This window comes from Heptranchias perlo, chromosome 10 (assembly GCF_035084215.1).
Source record: "Heptranchias perlo isolate sHepPer1 chromosome 10, sHepPer1.hap1, whole genome shotgun sequence".
Classification (NCBI taxonomy): domain Eukaryota; kingdom Metazoa; phylum Chordata; class Chondrichthyes; order Hexanchiformes; family Hexanchidae; genus Heptranchias; species Heptranchias perlo.
The window spans coordinates 59,263,013-59,287,789 of record NC_090334.1 but is presented as its reverse complement, the minus strand read 5'-3'; the positions used below and the strand labels follow the sequence as shown (position 1 = coordinate 59,287,789).

Sequence of the window (24,777 nt, the reverse complement as noted above, 5' to 3'; positions counted from 1 at the left end):
TTTATAGAAGCTTTTACAGTCAGTTTTTATGTTCCCTGCTAGTTTACGCTCATACTATTTTTCCCCTCTTAATCGAAACACAGCCATCAGTAGGGATGGAGCAATGCAGAGAGGCTAGAGCCAGACGTACAGAGAGTTTGAGTGTGTAATGCTGAAGGAGATGACAGGGATAGGGAGATGCAAGACCATGCAGGGATTTAAATACAAAGATAAGACTTTTAAATCAGATGCACTGGGGAACCAGGAGCTGGTGTAGCTAAACAGGAAAAGGGCTGATGGGTGTGCAACTTGATGCAGAATAGGATATGTGCAACAGAATTTTGGAGGAACTGAAGCCTACAGAGGGAAGAGGAGGGGAGCCACCCAGGAGAAGTCCAGCACAGGCTCAAACTGGGCTCAGGTTGCAAACAGTCTGGCTCAGCCTGAGACAGCAGCCAGGGAGGGACATGGACTCAGTGGCAAAGGTATGGAATTTGTGGTGGGAATTGAAGATGATGGCTTTGGTCTACCCAATGTTTAACTGGAGGACATTGCAGCTCATCGAAGACTGGATGTTGGATGAGCAGTCTGACCAGAGGTAATGGTGGAGAGGTAGAGCTGTATGTCATGAGCAATACATATGGAAGCTGACTGTGTGTATGCAGATGATATTGTCAAGAGGCAAGAGGAAGAAGAGGGGACAACAATGGATCCTTGGGAGACCCCCAAGGTGACTGTGCGGGGTAGAAGACAGGCCATTGCTAAACATGCTCTGGCTATTATCCGATAGGCAAAAGTGGAAACAGGTAAGGGCAGTTCCACAATAGAGGAGAGTCATTGGAGGAGGATGGTGTGGTCGAGCACGTCAAAGGCTGCAGAGAAGTTGAGAACGACGAGGGGGGAAAGTGCAGACAATGTTGCCACATGTGTAAAGCACACATATATATAGATGGATATATAAAAAGTGTTCATTTTTATATTCTAAAGATACTTCAATTTCATTTTATTTCTCTCTGCAGATGATGCTAGACCACTAGCAATTCCAGTGGCAACATCTGCATTGGAATCATCCTGAGGATCCATGCAAGATTCACAGTAATCATTAGATTGTAAAATGTATCGGATTCCCACTTGGCATAAACTCAAGAATTCAGTCCAGATTTCTCCAAGCAGTAAGACTGCAAGAGGAGCCAGCAACATAGGTTAACATAACCAACATTGGGGCTGAGAGAATCGACTCTCACTACTGGTTCTGATAGCCTGTGTTGCATCTGATACACCCTGTGTTGCATCTGGTTTCACTGGCATAAAGACTGCAATGCATTCACTTGTTGTGTGGCGAACAGACCTCTATCTTGCAGAGGCTGAATGCCAACTCTCCGACACCTCCTCCTACCTCCCCCTGGACCATGACCCCACCGCCGAACATCAAGCCATAGTTTCCCAGACTGTCACTGACCTCATCTCCTCTGGAGATCTTCCCCTCCACGGCCTCCAACATCATAGTCCATCAACCCCGCACTGCCCGCATCTACCTCCTTCCCAACATCCACAAACAGGACTGCCCTGGGAGACCCATCGTTTCAGCCTGTTCTTGCACCACGGAACTTATTTCCTCTTATCTCAACTCTTTTTTTTCTCCCCTTGTCCAGTCTCTTCCAACCTACATCCACGACTCTTCTGACACCCTCCGCACTTTAACAGTTTCCAGTTCCCTGGCCCTAACCGTCTCCTTTTCACCATGGATGTCCAGTCCCTTTACACCTCCATCCCCCACCAGGACGGCCTGCGGGCCCTCCGCTTCTTCCCTGAACGGAGTCCCAACCAGTCCCCAACCCCCACCACTCTCCTCTGCCTGGTTGAACTTGTTCTTACGTTGAACAACTTCTCCTTTGACTCCACTCACTTCCTCCAAATAAAAGGTGTCGCTATGGGAACCCGTATAGGTCCCAGTTATGCCTGCCTTTTTGTGGGATACGTGGAACATTCCTTGTTTCAGTCCTACTCAGGTCCCCTCTCTCACCTCTTTTTCTGGTACATTGATGACTGTATTGGTGTTGCTTCCTGCTCTCACCCCGAATTGGAAAATTTCATCAACTTTGCTTCCAATTTCCACCCTTCCCTCGCCTTCACATGGTCCATCTCCGACTCTTCCCTTCCTCGACTTCTGGGGATGAGTTGTCAACCAATATTTATTACAAGCTCACCGACTCCCACAGCTACCTTGATTACACTTCCTCCTACCCCACTTCCTGTAAGGACTCTATTCCCTTCTCCCAGTTTCTCCAACTCTGTCCCATCTTCCACACCAGTAATTCTGATATGTCTTCCTTTTCCATCAACCGAGGATTCCCCTCCACTGTAGATGACAGGGCCCCCGACCGTGTCCGACCTATTTCCCACACTTCTGCCCTCACCCCTTTCCTTCCCTCCCAGAACCATGATAGGGTCCCCCTTGTCCTCACCTTCCATCCCACCAGCCTCCACATTCAACGTATCATCCTCCGCCATTTCCGCTACCTCCAGCGCGATCCCACCACCAACCACATCTTCCCATCCCCTTCCCTTTCAGCATTCCAAAGGGACTGCTCCCTCCACGACACCCTGGTCCACTCTTCCATCACCCCCAACGTCCGCTCTGGTCCCCAAGGCACCTTCCTGTGCAAGCGCAGGAGATGCAACAACTGCCCCTTCACCTCCTCCCGTCCCACTGCAAAGAGCCCCAAACACTCCATCCAGGTGAAACAGCAGTTTACTTGTACTTCTTTCAAGTTAGTATACTGTATTCGCTGCTCACAATGTGGTCTCCTCTACACTGGGGAGACCAAACGCAGATTGGGTGATCGCTTTGCTGAACATCTCCGCTCTGTCCGCAAGCATGACCCTGATTGGCTAATCGCTTGCCATTTTAATTCCCCGTCCCACTCCCAATCTGAACTCTCTGTCCTTGCCCTCTTACACTGTTCCAATGAAGCACAATGTAAGTTTGAGGAACAGCACCTCATCTTTCGTTTCGGCACGTTACAATCTTTCGGACTCAACAATGATTTCAATAACTTCAGACCATAACCACTGCTCCCATTTTTTCGGACAGCAAGTGCTGGTAATGGTTCTGCAATTGCTATTCAGCGCTACTCTAGACCCATCTTTTGTTTCTTTACTTGTCCCATTAACACCCTCCTTGCCTTGCACCATCATCCCGTTTGTCATTTAATCACGCTTGCCCTCTACCCTATCACAGACCTTCCTTTTTGTTCTTTCCTCCCCTCACCCCCTCCCCAACTTTCCCTGGCTCTGAACTTGCTTAAAAACTTTAACATCTTCCAGTTCTGACGAAAGGTCTTCGACCTGAAACGTCAACTGTTTCTTTCTCCACAGATGCTGCCTCACTTGCTGAGCTTTTCCAGCATTTTCTGTTTTTATTTCAACTCTGTGACTATTAGTTTGCTTCAGATAAAGCATCTGATTTGCTTTGTGAAGAACCAAGAAACATTTGAGATGTTACCCAGACTGGATCCAGTCAGAGTGTCCACCAGATGCCTGTAGAGTTTTATTTGGAAGCATTTCAGCAGGATGAGGGTAAATGTAGTACCTGTGATGCTGTCAAACCCAAAGACATCATTAGAAGGCATGACAAGATTCATTTAGCCATTTAGTAAGATATCAGAAGCCTTTGCTCTCCCTGAAGTAGATACCACAGAAAGTGGCACTGTCCCATTAAAGTCCCTAGTTTTCATTCTGTATGGTGACAGATAAACCAAACTGAGCAGGTAATGAAAACGGCTCACAGGTACATTAAATTAAACAATAGGATTTATCAGTTACAATCAACTTTCTGAATGTTATTATATACCGCCAGTAAATAGTGAAGTATCAGCTTTCTTCAGAAAGTTGTGGGTTTGAGCCCCCACTCGGGTTTGAATGCATAAGTTAGGCTGACCTTCCAGGGAGGAATGAGTGAATTCTACATTGCCAGAGGTTCCATCCTTTGAGTGAGATGTTAAATTGTTCAGCACTATTCAAAGAAAAGCAGCCAATTCCCTCACTGACCCGATCAACATTCTTCCATCAACCAATACCACCTAAAAACAGATTGGTCATTCAATGGCTGTTCGTGGGATGTTGCTGGTGCATAATGGCTGCCATGTAACAACAGCCACTGCACTTCAAAATGTAATTCAGTGTGTAAAGTGCTTTGAAACATTTTGATGTGAAAAGTGTGATGTGAATGCAAGTATTATAATAGCTGTATTAAAACCAATTTAAAGGAGCAACTTAATTGCACACCACAGCGACCGAGCAATGCACACATTGAGAAATTTCAAGGCATTTTGTCAAAAGTCACATAATTACTACAGCAGCTGCTAAGGACAGCAGGATATAATCTTCTTTCTATTATGATAATCATGTCAAAGATTCGTGCTGCAGTGTTGTTTTAGATGGTTTTCAAACTTCTCACCTTTGACCTGTTTTTTTTCTCATCAGGATTTAAGAGGTCCTCAATAGCAAATGTTTAAAGGTTTTTCAACATGTTTTTCAGGCAAAATGTTCCTGGACATTTTTTTATAGATACAGATGTTTCAGGTCAGCATTCAAAATCACTCCCATTCTCTCTTCAGAAACTTCACCCTTGTATATAGGTAGGCGGTGGAGAATGCAACACATAATACAAAAATTTTCTTATGTACATACTGGTGGGGACCTCTGGGGTGATCCAAATAATGTCACCTTTCTTTCAGGATATTGAGTATTCCTTCCATTGTGTTTTGTGCTGCCCAAAATGTGTTTTCTATTATAACAGTCCCTTTACAATATTTATGGGTGATGCACAGTTGTGGAGTCTTCAGACCATAACCATGGTTCTATCCTTTTGTAAAGTCTATTGGATGCTATTATTGCTGGGCTTCCAAATGGTAAGTAAGAAAATTTTTTAACGTAAACCAACATGTATTAATAGCACATTTACATTATTAAATTAAAAAAGAAAATTTTACATATTGTATCTTCTGGAACATCAATCATGTTAACCTCTGACAAATGGATGAAAATAATAAATAAAAGTCACATACTTTAGAGGAAAAAGGCTAATTTACAATTTGGCATCATCTACTATCAGCACAAGTCAAAGAATGAGCGAAATGAAAGAGGAGTACTTACCAACTCTCTGAAAATTTCTTCCGTTCCGTTCTGTAATTGCCTCTCCCTTTGGGTCATTGTCCAATTCATTAAAAATGATCCATTTGTTAAGTTACAGCATGCAAATTAGCCACTAAAGACAAAAAGAAACATAGTAAAATCAAATGCACAATTTACCGTGGGTGTATTATTTCAACAATATTTAAATTAAGTGCAAATTCGGACAGGTAAGCTACCGAATTCCTTATACTGACAGCAGATTCCGGTATTGTGCTTAAAATTAGGAATGGATATTCTTCATTGATGCTCATTCTTCAAACCTACAATAGGCTCTTTGACTGTTACAGGGCATCATAACCCTTGCCCTCCCCACCCTGTGAGCAATAAAAACACATAGCAGAGAAAAGACCCTCCCCTAAGCAAATAAAATGGCCCCTCGGCCTCTGGCCCCCACTTAACAAAGAAGGCCCTCTGGTTAGAGCTCCATCCCCCTCACAGATGAAAATCTAAGTTTCTCCCCGCCGCCTTAAGAGAAATCTACTCCTATGGAAGATAAGGGCAGCTCATTGCAACCCCTGCTAATGCCATAATTTCTCAGCATTTGCTCCTATTTTCCTGTATCCTCTTCTTCCCTCTGTTCTCTGCTCCTCTCGGCTCCCTATTCCACCATCCACCCTTCTCACATCCTCCTCCTCTCTCCCTCTACCCCACTTTTCCTCCGCCCTTTCTTCTACCCTCTCTTGCTTCCCTTGTCCCCTCCTATCTCCCTCTTTTCTTCCCATCTGCTTCCTTTCTATTACCCCCTTTGTTGTTTCCTCAGAAAACTATTACATTTATCAGACATAACTTGCCTTTTACAAAGCCATGTTGACTGTCCTCAATTAACTATGCCTTTGTAGGTGAATACTGATTTTATCCCATATTGTAGCCTCTGGAAGCTTACCCAGAACCAATGTTAAGCTGACTGGTCTATGGTTACCTGGTGTCTCCCTTTATGAACAAAAGTGTTATACTGGCAACGCTCCAGTCCTCTGACACAACCTCCATTTCGAGGATGTTTGAAAGATTGTGGTCATAGCCTCTGATATTTGCTCTCTGATTTCCCTGAACATTCTAGGACGCATGCCAGTAGGGCTGGTGCCCTTTCCACCTTGAGCTTCACCATTTTTTTCAGCACTACTTCCTTTCCTATAGTTATCCTATCCTCCTCCTGTACCAATGTACTCTTCTGTAAAAACCAAAGCAAAGTGCTCACTTAGTATCTCTGCCACTTTTTCATCCCCCATAAGATTGCTTGTTTCATCTTTGATTGGCTCTACTCTTTCTTTAACAATTCTTTTGTTTTTTATCCATTTATAAAATTCATTGCTAGTTCCCTTTGAGTTAATTGCCAGTCGTTCCTCACACCGTCTCTTAGCTTTTCTAAGTTTTTTGGTTCCCCTCTATATTTTCAATACTTGGCTTGATTTTCTTTTGTACTATTATTGAGTTATTTGATGAAGTAACAGAGAGGGTTGATGGAGGAAGTGCAGTAGATGTTGTATGTATGGACATTCAAAAGGCATTTAATAAAGTACCACATAACAGACTTATTCGGAAAATAGAAGCACATGGGATTAAAGGAATGGTGGTAATTTGGGTACGTAATTGGCTAAAGGATAGGAGGCAAAGAGTATTGGTGAGTGGATGTTTTTCTGACTGGAGAGAAGTATGCACTGTGATCTTCCCAGGGATGAGGGACTTCAGCTATGTGGAGAGATTGTTCTCCTTAGAGCAGAGAAGGTTAAGGGAAGACATTATAGAGGTATTCAAAATTATGAGGGGTTTTGATAGCGCAAGTAGGGGGAAACTGTTTCCTCTGGCAAGTCAGTAACCAGGGGTCATAGATTTAAAATAATTGACCAAAGAACCAAGGGGAAATGAGGAGAATTTTTTTTCACACAGAGGGCTGTTAAGATCTGGAATGCACTAACTGAAATGGTAGTGGATACAGATTCCATAGGAACTTTCAGAAGGCAATTGGACATGTACTTGAAGTGAACTAATTTGGAGGATTATGGGGGAAAAGCTGGAGTGTGGGACTAAATTAGACAGCTCTTTCAAAGAGCCGGCATAGGCATGACAGGCCGAATGGCCTCCTTCCGTGCTGTAAGATGCTATGATTCTATTAGCCTCCCAATACTTCTCACCCACCAGGACCCACGCAGATGTCCATTAGATGCAAACAACAGTTAAAAAAAACCGTAGGCCAATTCAGGGAAGGCAATCAAAAACGAGTTCTAGGAGATAAAAATGACCACGATGTGCATTCGCCAACATCCCACCTACCTTTTGTACACAGCAATATCTGCCTCCTCCAGGAACTTGTCTAGCTCCCTTTTGAATGTTTGCAGTTAATCTGCACGAACAGGAAAACTATTCCAAAGGGTCAATGACCTTCTGGGAAAAGAAAAGCATCCTGACATCTAACCTAGTTCTACGTTTATGTAGCTTGTACGCATGTTGCCTCGTTCTCCCCTAACCTATCTAATTCAAATACTCTCTCCACACGTACACAGAGTTTTTTTTTCCTTTATTGGCCTCGAGTTCCTGGTCTACTTTTTGCCTCTCCTAGGAGAATACAGAGCTGCGGGGGGCGGATAAGGAAACGTTTAGTCATGATGCTCCAGGCATCATAAGTGTGGTGCAGGCTTGATGGATCAGCTGGTCTTTTCCTGCCTGTCATTTTCATATATTCGTATGTCCCTTCATCATTTTAAATACCAAAATTAAAATTAAGTCTTCCTGATGTCTACATTTTTCTAGAGTGAAACGACCCAGCTCCCTGAGCCTATCGTGATAGCTAAGGGTTTTTAAACTGGGTATTAATCCAGTGGCCCTCCTGTGAACCTTTCCTAGGGCATCTATCTCTCACCATATGACATTACCAAAACTGGACTCAGTATTCTAGCTGGGGCCTAACCAAATTCTTGTGCAAGGACATTATAGTGCTCTTCATTTTATATTGGATCATCCCAGCCAAACATCTTATACTCCATTTACTTTTGCTTAGTCTCTGGCATTGGTCGTGGGTTTTGCGAGACATGCATCATAACAGGTGGGATGATGGGTAATGTACCTTGTGGTCATTGTTATCTCCTGGATCTCGTTTTTGATTGCCTTTGGAGACTGAGGAATTTCCCAGAATTCTTTACCCTGAATTGGCCTAGATTTCTTTTTAAATCATTTTTTTTGCATCCCAGAAGACTACATGCTGCTGGAGGGCAAGTAGAATTGGGAGTTGTGTTGCCAAGTTGCAACATGGATAAATGGGACAGACTTGATGGATATGCTGGTCTTCTTTGTATGTTCATATGATTAACTACTTGTGTTTCACTATCATGTTTCAATGATCCCTCAGAACACTCTATTCCAAGTGCACAGAGGACCAAGTCGTAGAACGTATCAGTTACCAATTTTATTTAATCTTCAGAGAAGATGATAACTCACACACAGCTATTTTGTTCATTAGTTATGTTGTCTTCACAACTATTTTGTTCATTAATTATGTTGGATTAAATGTGGTGTCCAATAACACAAAAGAAAGTTAAACCAGGTCTCTTTCTCTCTCACTGGACTTTAACTCAGAGCTCTGATTGGCATTAGCCAACCTGAGCATAGATTCAGAAGGGAGAGCAGCAGAGCTGGAAATGGAAGGCAGAAAATTAGTAAGCGAGTTTGGAAAGCAGGGGAAACAAAGGCTAGAAAATAGACAACAAAGAAGTTTGGCAGTGCTTAGTGGTATATACTTCAATGCAAGGAGTCTTGTGAATAAGAATAATGAAGTGAGGACACAGATAGACATGTGGAAGTATGATATTATAGCTATTACTGAAACATGGCTTAAAGTGGGGCAGGAATGCCAGCTCAACATTCCTGGTTACAGGGTTTTCAGATGAGATAGAGAGGGGGATAAAAAGGGAGGGGGTGGGCGGCAATATTGGTTAAAGAAACAATTACAGCAATAAGGAGGGATGATATGTTAGAAGGATCATCAAATGAGGCCATATGGGTTGAACTGAAGAACAAAAAAGGGGCAATCACATTGCTGGGAGTGTACTATAGACCCCCAAATAGTCAGAGGGAGATAAAAGAGCAAATATTTGGCAAATTTCTGAGAAGTGCAGAAACAATAGAGCAGTAATAGTAGGGGATTTCAACTACCCTAATATTAACTGGGATGGAATCAGTGTAAAAGGTATAGAGGGCACAGAATTCTTAAAATGCATTCAGAAGAACTTTTTTAGCCAGTACGTAGCAAGCCAACAAGAGAGGGGGAAGTTCTGGACTTAGTTTTACGGAATGAAGCTGGGCAGGTGGAAGGAGTGGGAGAGCATTTTGGTGGTAGTGATCATAATTCAGTTACAGTTAGCGTAGTTATAGAAAAGGACAAAGGTAGAACAGGAGTAAAAGTTCTCAATTATAGAAAGGCCAATTTTACTAAGCTGAGATGTGATTTGGCAAAAGTGGACTGGAAACAGCTACATGAAGGTAAAACAGTGTCATACTAGTGGGAGGCATTCAAGGAGGAGAAAGTGAGGTTTCAGAGCAAATATGTTCCCACAAAGAAAAAGGGTGGGACCCCCAAATTTAGAGCCTCCCTGGATGTCAACGAGCATGCAGGGTAGGATAAGGCAAAAAGGGGAAACTTATGTCAGATGGAGAGAGCTCAATACTGCAGAAAGCCTAGAGGAGTAGAGAAAGTGCAGGGGTGAAATTAAAAAGGAAATTAGGAAAGCAAATAGAGGGCATGAAAAAATATTGGCAAGTAAAATCAAGGAAAACCCAAAAATGTTTTATAAATACATAAAGAGCAAGAGGATAACTACAGAAAGAGTAGGGCCTATTAAAGACCAAAAAGATAACCTGTGTGTGGAGACAGGAGACGTGGGTATGGTTCTTAATGAATACTTTGCGCCAGTCTTCACACAGAGGGGGACAATGCAGACATTGTAGTTAAGAAGGAGGAGTATGACATAGTGAGGGAGGAAGTATTAAGGGGATTAGCAACTTTGAAAGTAGATAAATCGCCAGGCCTGGATGAAATGTATCCCAAGCTGTTAAGAGAAGCAAGGGAGGAAATAGCAGAGGCTCTGACCATCATTTTCCAATCCTCTCTGGCTACAGGCGTGGTGCCGGAGGACTGGAGGACTGCTAACGTTGTACTGTTGTTTAAAAACGGAGGAAGGGATAGACTGAGTAATTACAGGCCAGTCAGCCTAACCTCGGTGGTGGGCAAATTATTGGAAACAATTCTGAGGGACAGTATTAATTGTCATTTAGAAAGGTACAGATTAATCGAGCACAGTCAGCATGGATTTGTTAAGGGAAGGTCATGTCTGACTAACTTGATTGAATTTTTTGAGGAGGTAATAAGGAGAGTCGATGAGGGTAGCGGGTTTGATGTAGTCTACATGAATTTCAGCAACACTTTTGACAAGGTCCCACATGGCAGACTGGTCAGGAAAGTAAAAGCCTATGGGGTCCAAGGGAAAGTGGCAAGTTGGATCCAAAATTGGCTCAGTGGCAGGAAGCAAAGGATAATGGACGACGGGAGTTTTTGTGACTGGAAAACTGTTTCCAGTGGGGTTCCGCAGGGCTCAGTACTAGGTCCCTTGCTTTTTGGGGCATGATTAAGAAGTTTGCAGATGATACAAAAATTGGCTGTGTAGTTGATAGTGAGAAGGAAAGCTATAGACTGCAGGAAGATATCAATGGACTGGTCAGGTGGGCAGAAAAGTGGCAAGTGGAATTCAATCCAGAGAAGTGTGAGGTAATACATTTGGGGAGGACAAACAAGGCAGGGGAATACATAATAAATAGGAGGATACTGAGAGGTGTAGAGGAAGAGTGGCCTTGGAGTGAACAGAAGGAACAGGGAAGAACATTCCAAGTTGGAAAGTGAGGAAGTATCCCCTTTGATGTCTAACAGCAACATGGTCAGCACATGATTATCTATGATTGGCCGGAAATAATGTAACCCCGCATGGCAACCTGTGCCCGGCTTATGATTGGTGTTGACCCTCGTTAAGTATGTTCCAACCCTATTGATTTGTATAAAAACGTGTGGATTTCTGTATGTTTTTGTTCTTGCTCTGCCAGCATAGAGGGACTCTATCAGGAGTCCAAATCAATGCTGCAGACTAAGAACCCTGCTATTAAAGTTGTGCTGAACTTTAAAATGTATTCGACTTCAGTTATTACTGAACCAGACTGAGGGGAAAGAATCCGGATCGTCACAGGTAGATAAGGTGGTTAAGAAGGCATGTGGGATACTTTCCTTTATTAGCCAAGGCATAGAATATAAGAGCAGGGAGGTTATGCTAGAACTGTATAAAACACTAATTAGGCCACAGCTTGAGTACTGCATACAGTTCTGGTTACCACATTATAGGAAAGATGTGATTACAGTAGAGAGAGTACAGAGGAGATTTACGAGGGTGTTGCCAGGGCTGGAGAATTGTGGCTATGAGGAAAGATTGGATAGGCTGGGGTTGTTTTCTTTGGAACAGAAGAGGCTGAGGGGAGATTTAATTGAGGTGCATAAAATTATGAGCAGCCTAAATAGAGAAGATAGGAATGATCTATTTCCCTGAGAAATCAATAATCAGGGGGCATAGATTTAAAGTAATTGATAGAGGATTAGAGGGGAGCTGAGGAGAAATTTTTTCACCCAGAGGGTGGTGGGGGTCTGGAACTCACTGCCTGAAAGGGTGGTAGAGGCAGAAACCCTCATCACATTTAAAAAGTGCTTGGATATGCACTTGAAGTGCCTTAACCCACAAGGCTACAGACCAAGAGCTGGAAAGTTGGATTAGGCTGGATAGCTCTTTTTCGGCTGGCACAGACGCGATGGGCCAAATGGCCTCCTTCTGTGCTGTAAATTTCTGTGATTCTATGATTAGCCCTACCCACATGCATTACACAACATTTATCTACAACCTCATCCAAACTCCTGAAGTGAAGCAACTATCTTTACCTCACTCTCTGGTTATTTTTTTGGATAATCTATACTGTGTGTGTTGTTCAGGAATTCAATTAATTCCTTACTGGGAGCAGGAAAGTTATTGCTACTGCAGGTTCTCAGTGAAGGAAATCAGCATATGGTTGCTTGACCTGTGCATGTTTTAGCAATTAGAAATCGAAACAAAGATATATATTGAAGCAAATGATTTGTAGGGTGCACTTATACCGCCACTTTTGCATTGACACAAAGCAATTTTAAGTGTGTTTCAATGCATAAAATATCAACGTAATGCATGTTGGGTCCTCATCTGACAGCTGAGCACATCACAGCCAAGTGAGATGCTTTCCAAGGAAGCAATTACACATCAATCTGACTTTGCACTGGCTGCAAATTTAACTCCAACCTGTTCCAATGCCACATTTTAGAAGTGCCTAAGTGGTCCATTGGACTACTGGGAACTTTAAAAATGCCATATTCAATATCCTTAATGTTAGGACAAAGCAGATACCCCCACTGTGCTGTAACATTAAAAATAAGCTGTGAAAAGAGCAAAGATTTGTGCATGCATTGAACCACAAAGGGGACATGAGATTGCTTTGGCAGATAAGGCAAAGGAGAATCCAAAGAGCTTCTACAAATACATAAAGGGCAAAAGAGTAACTAGGGAGAGAGTAGGGCCTCTTAAGGATCAACAAGGTCATCTATGTGCGGAACCACAAGAGATGGGCGAGATCCTGAATGAATATTTCACATCGGTATTTACGGTTGAGAAAGGCATGGATGTTAGGGAACTTGGGGAAATAAATATGTCTTGAGGAGTGGACATATTACAGAGAGGGAGGTGCTGGAAGTCTTAACGCGCATCAAGGTAGATAAATCTCCGGGACCTGATGAAATGTATCCCAGGACGTTATGGGAGGTTAGGGAGGAAATTGCGGGTCCCCTAGCAGAGATATTTGAATCATCGACAGCTACAGGTGAGGTGCCTGAAGATTGGAGGGTAGCAAATGTTGTGCCTTTGTTTAAGAAGGGTGGCAGGGAAAAGCCTGGGAACTACAGACCGGTGAACCTGACATCTGTAGTGGGTAAGTTGTTAGAGGGTATTCTGAGAGACAGGATCTACGGGCATTTGGAGAGGCAGGGACTGATTAGGAACAGTCAGCATGGTTTTGTGAGAGGAAAATCATGTCTCACAAATTTGATTGAGTTTTTTGAAGGGGTAACCAAGAAGATAGATGAGGGCTGTGCAGTAGACATGGTCTATATGGACTTTAGCAAAGCCTTTGACAAGGTACCGCATGGTAGGTTGTTACATAAGGTTAGATCTCACGGGATCCAAGGTGAGGTAGCCAATTGGATACAAAATTGGATTGACGGCAGAAGACAGAGGGTGGTTGTCGAGGGTTGTTTTTCAAACTGGAGGCCTGTGACCAGCGGTGTGCCTCAGGGATCGGTGCTGGGTCCGCTGTTATTTGTTATTTATATTAATGATTTGGATGAGAATTTAGGATGCATGGTTAGTAAGTTTGCAGATGACACCAAGATTGGTGGCATTGTGGACAGTGAAGAAGGTTATCTAGGATTGCAACGGGATCTTGATAAATTGGGCCAGTGGGCCGATGAATGGCAGATGGAGTTTAATTTAGATAAATGTGAGGTGATGCATTTTGGTAGATCGAATCGGGACAGGACCTACTCCGTTAATGGTAGGGCGTTGGGGGGAGTTATAGAACAAAGAGATCTAGGAGTACAGGTTCATAGCTCCTTGAAAGTGGAGTCACAGGTGGATAGGGTGGTGAAGAAGACATTCAGCATGCTTGGTTTCATTGGTCAGAACATTGAATACAGGAGTTGGGATGTCTTGTTGAAGTTGTACAAGACATTAGTAAGGCCACACTTGGAATACTGTGTACAGTTCTGGTCACCCTATTATAGAAAGGATATTATTAAACTAGAAAGAGTGCAGAAAAGATTTACTAGGATGCTACCGGGACTTGATGGTTTGACTTATAGGGAGAGGTTGGATAGACTGAGACTTTTTTCCCTGGAGAGTAGGAGGTTTAGGGGTGATCTTATAGAAGTCTATAAAATAACGAGGGGCATAGATAAGGTAGATAGTCAAAATCTTTTCCCAAAGGTAGGGGAGTCTATAACGAGGGGGCATAGATTTAAGGTGAGAGGGGAGAGATACAAAAGGGTCCAGAGGGGCAATTTTTTCACTCAAAGGGTGGTGAGTGTCTGGAATGAGCTGCCAGAGGCAGTAGTAGAGGCAGGTACAATTTTGTCTTTTAAAAAGCATTTGGACAGTTACATGGGTAAGATGGGTATAGAGGGATATGGGCCAAGTGCAGGCAATTGGGACTAGCTTAGTGGTATAAACTGGGCGACATGGACATGTTGGGCCGAAGGGCCTGTTTCCATGTTGTAAACTTCTATGATTCACATGCAAAATCCATTGTTATTACACCGTAGTGTCAAGTCAAACTGAGTTCATTCTGCAATATAACAAAGGTTTGCTGACTATACATCCAGCAGACACCATCTTGCATAATTGCATCTGTAGGTATATTTCTCTTTGTTCATAATACCTAGAATAATTTTATTTGCAGGCCAAGTGATAGAATGTGTTAAACATTGAAAACACCAATCAAAATATTCATTTTGATTTTCTATTAGCTATTCAATTAAACCGATTCAGGAAACTTTGCACAAAAGCCTTAATCATCTCCTCCAGTTCTGACCACTCACTACTTTGTCCCTGCCCAGTGCTTTTGGATACTATGAACTGCTCCTTTTCCTCAGGCATTGCTCTTCCTACCTTCAAAACTGCCTTCATTAAAAGCCCACCCTCGATCCCTCTGTGCTCTGCAACTCCGACCCCATTTCTAATCTCCTCTTCTTCTCTAAACTCCTTAATCAAGTCATCCCACCTAAATCTGTGTCCATCTTTCCATGTCCAAAACCTCTCAACATCAAATCCAACAATACTCTGTATGGCTGTGACCACAATCCATTATCCCTTCTCAACCTTTCCATGGCCTTTAATACAGTTGACCACGCTATCTTGCTCTATCACCTCTCCATGGCACGGTGCCTTTCATGATTCCATTCCTACCAGTGGGAGTTCTATGCCCAAAGGTTTCATTTTTTGCCGCCTCTTATTTCTCATATAAATGCTGCATCTCAGTTACATTATTTGTGATCATGGGGTCAGCTTCCCTATGTAAGCCAATGGCACCAACTTTCTTTCCTGTTCAACCATCACCTCAGTCCTCGCCATCCTCCTCTGGCTCCCAGTTTCCCAGTGCACCAATTTCAAAATGTTCATCCCTTTTAAAAAACCCTCCGCAGTCTCACTCCACGCTATCTCTGCAACCTCCTTCAGCCCTAAAACCATCTTGCAGCCTCCAACACTCCTGAGTTTGGATTGCTGTGCATTCTCCCCTCCATCTGCTCCCCCAGAGCATCAGTTATCACTGCCCTGTACTGGTATTGCCTTCCTAAACCCTTCCTGTTCCTTACCTTCAAACTTCAACAAAACTTATGTCATCAACCACACCTTCAATCATTTCCCCCAACCTTCTCCCAATTTCTGCTTGGTATCCAATTTCCCCCATTGTAAAAGCACCTTATGTTAAAGGCATTATGTAAATACCTGTCTACTGTTGGAAATGTAGTACATAGAGATGAGCAATAGATATTAAGGAACATATATAATACAATACATAGAAAATGTAATAAATATAGTATTGCATGGGTACAATGCCACAGGAGTTCAACTTTTTTAAATCATAAATGTGTATAGAAACATACAATCTGTAAACAATGAGATGACATACCACAGAAACCTCATTTATGGGACCGTATCTCACAAGGAGGGTCCTCACAAGGAGCCAATTGGCTTAGCAAATGACTAATTTGCCGCAGTAGTAACCAATCGGAAAAGGATGGAAGCAGCCTGCGAACATGTTGAAATTTGGGGCAAACAATGAGGCTTTTAAGACAGTTTTTAAAAAGTCAAATAGTCACTTTATTTAAACCATGAATAGGTGGGTCTGAGACCACAAGGGAATAAATACTAGGAGGCCAACGCACTCATCGAAGAATCCTGGCGTCGGAGCCAGGCGACGAGCGCCACTGTGTCTGGAGGTCTGTGCGTTGTTTGTGCTCAGTTGTGTGCAGAGGGGCCCCATACAGAAAAGACTCCCATTTTATAAAGTCTGAAAACACTGATTCAAGCCTAAGGAAACTACCGCGAGAATAATTAACTCACCACACGACATTTCAAATGAGATCGGGCCCACAGTAAATGGCAAGGCTGTAATCTGCACGGACTCAGTTCTCACTTGTAATCGGCGGCGGCCTCACACGCAGTGCAAGTATCGGGTCATCGGGCGGAGTCGGGTTCGCGGCCCCTCCTGAGTAACCAGCGCTTCAATCGACATCAAAAGATTAAAGAGGATTAAAAGTAACCTCGCCTGTGACACACCTCCCCGCCCGATTTCCACTTGTCGCCTGCCCGGATGTTTTATCGGTTCCCTCGTTTACAGCCCATTTCGCCGACCGGCCATTCTAACTTGTTGCGCGTCTCTGTTGTCCAGGAGCCATTTTGGTTTCCATGGGGAAGTCAGAGGTTAAAGGTTATGGGGCCAGTTGGCAAATCCTTGCTGAACAAGAGGCAAAATACAGCAGATGCTGGAAATCTGAAAACAAAAACGGAAATATTCAGCAAGTCAGGTAGCTGAAACATCGTCTGATTAACTTCTGTTTCTTGACAAATTCTGTTTGACCTGCTGAGTACTTTCAGTTTTTTCTGATTTTGTTTTCAGACAATTCTTGCTCTTTGGTGTTCTTTACACCCCGCATACTTTCTGTAGATAGTTTGGTAAAATTAAAGGATCAGCTAAGAATAAACTTTGCATAATATAATAGCAAAATAATGGTACTATCTGAATTTTTAGCTATCTTTGCTGCAGTAAAATTAATAGAAGCAGACCTGCAGACAATAATCAGAAAGTAAAAGACAATTCACAGTGTCAGATCATCATAGTGTGATACAGCACAGAAGGAAGTAATTTGGCCCATCGTGCCTGTGCCAGCTCTTTGATAGAGCCAATTTTGTAAGAGACAATTAGACTCACTCCTACGCTCTTTCCCCATAGCCCTGTAATTTTTTCCCTTCAAGTATTAATCCAATTCCCTTTTGAAAGTTACTATTGAATCTGCTTACACCACCCTTTCAGGCAGTGCATTGTGAAATATTCCTTTGTTTTGGACAGTCTGTTTGGATTGCCACCTGAAATTTAAAGATGGCCAATGTAGAAACTTCTGAAAGATAACTCGACACCAAAGGTCTAGTTTTAAAAATAGAAATCATCTGTTATTGTTTATTTCTACTCCTAATGTGAAGGCAACTAAGGAGCTTAGTTGTTAAGATTAGTAAGGCTTTTAATTTGTATTCCAGAGGTGCTATCTTTGTATGAGATGTTAAACTGAAGCCCCATCTACTCTCTCAGGTGAACGTAAAAGATTCCATGGCACTATTTGAAGAAAAGCAGGAGAGTTCTCCCAGTGTCCTGACCAACATTTATCCCTCAACCATCACCACCAAAATCAGATCTGGTCATTTATCTCATTGCTGTATGTAGGACTTTGCTGTGTGCATATTGGCTGCTGGGTTATCTCTACATTGCAACAATGACCATGCTTCAAAGAAGGACTTAGTTGGCTGTGAAGCAGTTTTGGACATCCTGTGGTCATGAAAGGCACTATATAATGCAAGTCCTTTATCATCAGAAAAGAAAATACCTGAAATCAAGCTGATATTCTGCAAACCCCACCCCTCACCCACCACCACCACCATTTAGTTTTAGCTTGGCTAAGTATCTTGTATTTACAACTTTAAAAAAAATTACCAAGGACGTAACATTGTCATCAGTAAAACATTATAAGGGGAAAAAAGTGCCACAGAGGAACAATTTTAGTTATATTTTTACAATGAAATACCAAAATGAGTTATCTTTCATTTTTTACAGCCTGTATCCAAGATGCCTAAATCCAGAGGTTGGAAATGAATTTAAGATTTTTAAATGTTTAAAATATCTGTCAACATTTTAGTAGAAGACAATGACACCTCTAAAAGAATAATATTGGACATGCAAGATAAGTACGTACTTAATATCAGGAAGTTCAGACTAAACAAGTGAGCGTAAATAGATTAACAAACAAATGAAAAGTGAAAGAACGAAGAAAAATTAACTTTACCAATTGTGCAGAAGCAACAATAACAACTTGCATTTATATAGTGCCTTTAATGTACAAAAACATCCCGAAGTGTTTCACAGAGGCGTAATCAAAAAACATACGGAGCTAAATAAGGAGATATTAAGAGGGATGACAGGCAGGTTTTAAGGAGAGTTAAAGGAGGAGAGGAAGAGGGCGGAGGTTAGGAAGGGGATAGGTGGTTGAAGACACAGCTACCAATGGTGGGACGAATGGAGAGGGAATGCACAGGTGGCCAGAGTCAGAGGAACAGAGATGGGTTCTAGGGCTAGAGGTGGTTACAGAGAGGGGCAAGGCCATAAAAGTAATTAAACATGAGGATGAGAATTTTAAATTAGAGGTATTGGGGGAACGGGAGCCAATCAGGAGTAAGGACATGGTTGATATGCGAGCAGGACTTGGTGCTGGATAGAATAAGGGTAGCGGAGTTTTGGTTAAGCGGAAGTTCATGGAGGGTGGGTGAAGTAAGACTGTCCAAGAGAGCAGTGGGAAGAAACTCATTGGAACAAATGTAGAAGCTTGCAAAAACACATAAAAATATTGATCAGAGTGGCTAAGAGAAAAAAGTTTGGCTGCAGAGCCAAAACATGACTAGAAAATTCTTTCAATGCTACAGTAGAAAAAGGACTGTCAGAGAAGAGGTGAGAACATTAAAAAATGCAAATGAGCTTGAAATTGATGATGAGCAGAATATAATAAATATTCTGAATGATTATTTCCTCAAAGTATTTACAAGGGAAGACATGAACGACATACCCTCCCACAAAAGAGGGCATCAAGACTGATATATAAATAAGATGGACGTTCTAAACAAACTGAAAGGGCTTAAAACAAATAAATCCCCAGGTTGGATGGTATTTATCCACAGTGCAGAAGTGACTAGCAAGGAGATTTGCAAAACACTGACAATCATTATGAGGGAATCTATGGACACTGGGGAAGTACCAGTAGATTGGATACAGGCTGACACGGTGTCTATGTTCAAAAATGAAATAAAACGCACACCTGCAACTACAGACCCATTAGTCTTACTTCAAATGCATGTAAAATAATGGAATTGATTATCAGGACAACAACCTAGTAAATAGCAATCAACACTGTTTTAGATAGAGAAAGATCCTGCCTGACCAACCTCTTGATTTCTTTGAGGAAGTGACAACCCAAGTCCACCACGGTAAACCCTACAATATTGTGTACTTGGGCTTCCAAAAGATTACTATTTAAGTGCAATGCTGTGGGGATTCAGGACTAAACTTGGTTTTGGATAAGAAACTGGCTGAAGGGTAGAAAACAACAGGTACTGATTAAAGGAGTAATGTTGTAAGGGGAAGTACTGAGTGTTTTTTTTACATTCTTGGGATATGGGCGTCTCTAGTAAGGCCAGCATTTATTGCCCATTCCTAGTTGCCATTGAGAAGGTTCTTTATCTCTTGGAATGGTTTCTCTTGGTCACTTCTCTATATCCATGTTTTGTTTTTGCTCAAATGTTTAATTTTCTCTGCCAAGTGTAAAGAAAACTTGTCTGTCTAGTTTACCATTCCCAGGAAGCAATGAACTGTATTCACATTTGTGGGTGGATTGTCAGGGTCCACCTTCACCTCTGCAGAATCTATTAGTTGCCCCAGAAATTTGATTTTGCCCTTATTCAATGTAATTTCTGGTAGTTCTTTCAATCCAGAGATATCTGATGTGTTCCAACTGGGTCTCTCCCTATATAAGGATATCGTCCCTTTGGCAATCTTGGATGAGCTGCAATTTCTTCCAGCTAAATATTAGAAAGACTCGAGCCATCATCTTCAGCCTCTGGCACAAGCTCTGTATCCTTGCCATTGATTACATCCCCAACCCCAGGTACTGACTCTGTCTGAACCAGACTGTTCACAGCCTCGGCATCCTACTTAACCCTGGCTGAGCTTCCAACTCCATACCCTCTCCGTACAAAGACCATTTCCTGATTCTGCCCTTACCTGAGCTCATCTAAGCTCTCATCCATGTCTTTGTCACCTCCAGACTCGACTGTAGAAATGTTCTCCTGGCTGACCTCCCATCCTACACCCTCCATAAACTTCAGCTCAACCAAAACTCTGCTGCCCATATCCTATCCTGCACCAAGTCTCGTTCACGCTTCATTTCCTGTTCTCGCTGACCTACATTAGTCTCTGGTCCCCCAACACCTCCAATTTAGAATTCTCATCCTCATGTTGAAATCCCATCATGGCCACCCCTTCCCCATCTCTGTAACCTCCTCCAACCCTCCAACCCCTCCTCTCCATTCTCTAACACTGGCCTTTAGTGCATTCCCCTCTCCCTTCACCCCCCCCCCCCCATTAGTGGCCTTTCCTTAAGCTGCTTTGGAAATTGTAATCCAACCTCCTCTGCCTCCCTCTCTTCCATTAAGACTCTATTTAAAACCCATTTCTTTGACAAGCTTTTAGTCACCACTCCTAATATCTCAATTTTTGGCTCAGATTCATTTTTGTCTGATTGTGCCTCTGTGAAGCATCTTGTGATGTTTTTCTACATTAAAGGTGCTATATAAATGCAAGTTGTTGTTGCTGGTGAAGAATGTTGACATATACCTATGGAAATGTCCTGGAATTGAAAAGATACCAAATAGAAGTAATTGAAATAGAAACATCCAAAGGGTCTGATGAAGGTTGCAAACATGGAAGATTCTGACAGAAGGATGTACCAGAGTCTAGAATTGACATCTCATTTGGAAAATGATTTGCCTTCCCTAGCTGAGAGTATCTGAACGACTGATGGCATTGTTTGGTTTTCCCAGCTTACATGCTTGTTTAATTTAGTTAAGTTCACACAAATTCAAACTTGGGCATTTGGCTTTAGGACTACAGCTATTCCTGCACATCAGTCCATAGACTCCTCCACTCTTGAAACCACAACCAACTACTCTATCCTTGCAATGAAATAGGAATCCATCTGATACAAAATGGGGCTTTGCATCAGGTTTGAATTTTATGTGGCACTCACCTGAGAACTTACCTGGCCTTTAAAAAGATTAGGAAATTCCACCTTGAGGTCTACTTCTACTTTTAATGTATCTATCCGGGATATAAGTCCAAGGGCTTGTACAGTAGGATGCCCTAGTAGTACATGTCTAAGCTCTCTTACTACATATATTTCTTGCTGCACTTTTTTTTTAACTTAGGACAGGGAATTTTGGAACCATCCTTGGACCTCTAGAGAATTACAGGGGTGAATTTCCACAGGGATTTTCCCGATTGTTCACTGCAACTTTGGCGGAAACACTGGAAATATGCTGAAAATTCACGCCTTTAATTCATGCCCTGATTGACGTAGGATTTTATTTGGCTTTCTTAGTTGTCCCATTTCTTTTTTGTTATGCTGTGAATTGGCTTTTACAGAGACATCAAAGTATTGGTTTTACTGTTCACAAGTTTTCTCCCTTCCTTCCTATCATCAGAAATGTTGTACATGTTCTTGTCCTCCTCTGAAATGTTTCCAACAACCATCGCTTTCCAGTACACACCTAGAAATATTCCTTGCACTGATAATTATGTCAATTTGCATTTCTAAAAGAACATGCTTGCAGAAGGTCTGGGGTGTTCTAGAAATCACCCACTTCCATCACATGTTCTTTGTTTCTCCAGTGACTGCTCAATATGTATAGTACATGCAGTTCTGCTTGGGAGCATACTTCCACTATATTGTGTTATGATGTGGAGATGCCGGTGATGGACTGGGGTTGACAATTGTAAACAATTTTACAACACCAAGTTATAGTCCAGCAATTTTATTTTAAATTCACAAGCTTTCGGAGGCTTCCTCCTTCGTCAGGTGAACGATGTGAAAATGAAATCCTCGAAATGAAATCGCATTTATAATTCACAGAACAATGCTTGTTGATTACAGACAGTTTTTTCAACTGCCCGTTGCCAAGGCAATCAGTGTGTAGACAGACAGGTGTTACCTGCCAGGTCTCAGAATATACAAATCACCAAAAAAAACAACAAACAAAAAAAAACAGAGATAGAGAGGTAGAAACATAGAAAAGACAGCAACTGACCCGTTATATTAAAAACAGATAACATTTGTTCGCTGGTGGGGTAACGTGTAGCGTGACATGAACCCAAGATCCCGGTTGAGGCCGTCCTCATGGGTGCGGAACTTGGCTATCAATTTCTGCTCGACGATTTTGCGTTGTGTGTCTCGAAGGCCGCCTTGGAGTACGCTTACCCGAAGGTCGGTGGATGAATGTCCATGACTGCTGAAGTGTTCCCCGACTGGGAGGGAACCCTCCTGTTTGGTGATTGTTGCGCGGTGTCCGTTCATCCGTTGTCGCAGCGTCTGCATGGTCTCGCCAATGTACCATGCTCTGGGGCATCCTTTCCTGCAACGTATGAGGTAGACAACGTTGGCCGAGTCACAGGAGTATGAACCATGCACCTGGTGGGTGGTGTCCTCTCGTGTGATGGTGGTATCTGTGTCGATGATCTGGCGCGTCTTGCAGAGGTTACCGTGGCAGGGTTGTGTGGTGTCGTGGACGCTGTTCTCTTGAAAGCTAGGTAATTTGCTGCGAACGATGGTCTGTTTGAGGTTGGGTGGCTGTTTAAAGGCGAGTAGTGGAAGTGTGGGGATGGCCATAGCGAGGTGCTTGTCCTCATTGATGACATGTTGAAGGCTGCGGAGAACATGGCGTAGTTTCTCCGCTCCGGGGAAGTACTGGACGACAAAGGGTACTCTGTTGGTTGCGTCCCGTGTTAGTCTCCTGAGGAGGTCTATGCGATTTTTTGCTGTGGCCTGTCGGAACTGTCGATCGATGAGTCGAGCGTCATATCCCGTTCTTACTAGGGCGTCTTTCAGCGTCTGTAGGTGTCCATCGCGTTCCTCCTCGTCTGAGCAGACCCTGTGTATTCGCAGGGCCTGTCCATAGGGGATGGCCTCTTTGACGAGGTTAGGGTGGAAGCTGGAAAAGTGGAGCATCGTGAGGTTGTCCGTGGGCTTGCGGTAGAGTGAGGTGCTGAGGTGCCAGTCTTTGATGGAGATTCGTGTGTCCAAGAAAGAAACTGATTCTGAGGAGTAGTCCATGGTGAGCTTGATGGTGGGATGGAACTTGTTGATGTTATCGTGTAGTCTCTTTAGTGATTCCTTGCCGTGGGTCCATAGAAAGAAAATGTCGTCGATGTATCTGGTGTATAGTGTTGGTTGGAGGTCTTGTGCAGTGAAGAAGTCCTGCTCGAACTTGTGCATGAAAATGTTGGCGTATTGGGGTGCGAATTTGGTCCCCATGGCTGTTCCGTGTGTTTGGGTAAAGAACTGGTTATCGAAGGTGAAGACATTGTGATCCAGGATGAAGCGGATGAGTTGTAGGATGGCGTCCGGAGATTGGCTGTTGTTGGTGTTGAGTATTGATGCTGTCGCAGCGATGCCGTCATCGTGGGGGATATTGTGTTAGGGCACTATTAGAATAGACTCAGGGACAACATTCTAACACCAACAATACTTGGGGTGCGAATTTCTGTGGGGGTTCTCCCGCTCATCCACCGTAACTTCAACCTGGTGATAAGTGTGAGGTACTCGCGGTGTTGCTCTACGTGGCCAGGGTCTGGCCCATTCCCCACAACTCCGCTGTCACAGTCACCTGAGCTTTCTTCCACTTTGTCTGGAGGTCTAAGGTAGAATGCGTCCGCAGGACCACCATGTACAAGACCCCAGACAAAGTGAGGAAAAACGTCCCCAATGCCGCTCTGATCCTGTTGGCCACCTTTGTGTGTGGCTGCCTCAGGTTATGTGTAGAGCCCCAGTATGCAAACACAAAGTGTCATTGCATGCTGGGTTTCTACCTGTCCAACACACTGAGAAAGCTGGGTCTGGCCACGCTGGCCGAGCAGGCACAGGAAGTCCCATCCAGTTGGACCGTTTCCACCCCCCCCTCCACCTGTCCCAGGTGGAGAATTTCCTGAGGAGGAATCCCTTTGACCACAAGGCCGTCACACAGTGGTCGACACGAAACGTTCTCGGAGTCCTGCAAGGAGCTGAGAGGGTGGACTCGATTGGTTCCTTCCCCGACCAGACGGTCGAGGCCATTTGGCAGAACGTCTCGTTGCCGGAACTGACCAACAGGCACCAGGATGTAGCCTGGATGGTGGTGAGAAAGGCCCTCCCAGTGCGGTCCTTCCAACATGCATGGAAACTCATGCCACCACGAGCTGCCCTCGAGGCTGTGGCAGGGAGGAGACCGTCCTCCACCTCCTGATGGGCTGCCCCTTTTCGCAGAGGGTGTGAAGAGAGATGCGTTGGTATCTGTCCCGGTTCATACCAAGCAGTTCGGCAACACAGGACGCTGTGCTCTACGGACTGTTCCGTGGGACGCATACCAAAACAGATATCAC

General features: G+C 43.4%; 1 protein-coding gene across 2 annotated transcripts in view; it reads right to left on the bottom strand.

Moving 5' to 3' along the window:
• The window catches only part of lrrc9 (leucine rich repeat containing 9), a 171,368-nt gene extending 154,633 nt beyond the window's left edge, over positions 1-16,735 (bottom strand). For both annotated transcript variants that reach the window (XM_067991891.1, XM_067991890.1), the window contains exons 1-2: positions 16,395-16,735; positions 5,137-5,248 (exon numbers count right to left, since the gene is read on the bottom strand). In XM_067991891.1, coding sequence (XP_067847992.1) covers positions 5,137-5,205 — 69 coding nt within the window. In that variant the 5' untranslated portion in view covers positions 5,206-5,248; positions 16,395-16,735. The remainder of the gene's footprint in view (positions 1-5,136; positions 5,249-16,394) is intronic.
• Positions 16,736-24,777: the final 8,042 nt, after the last annotated feature.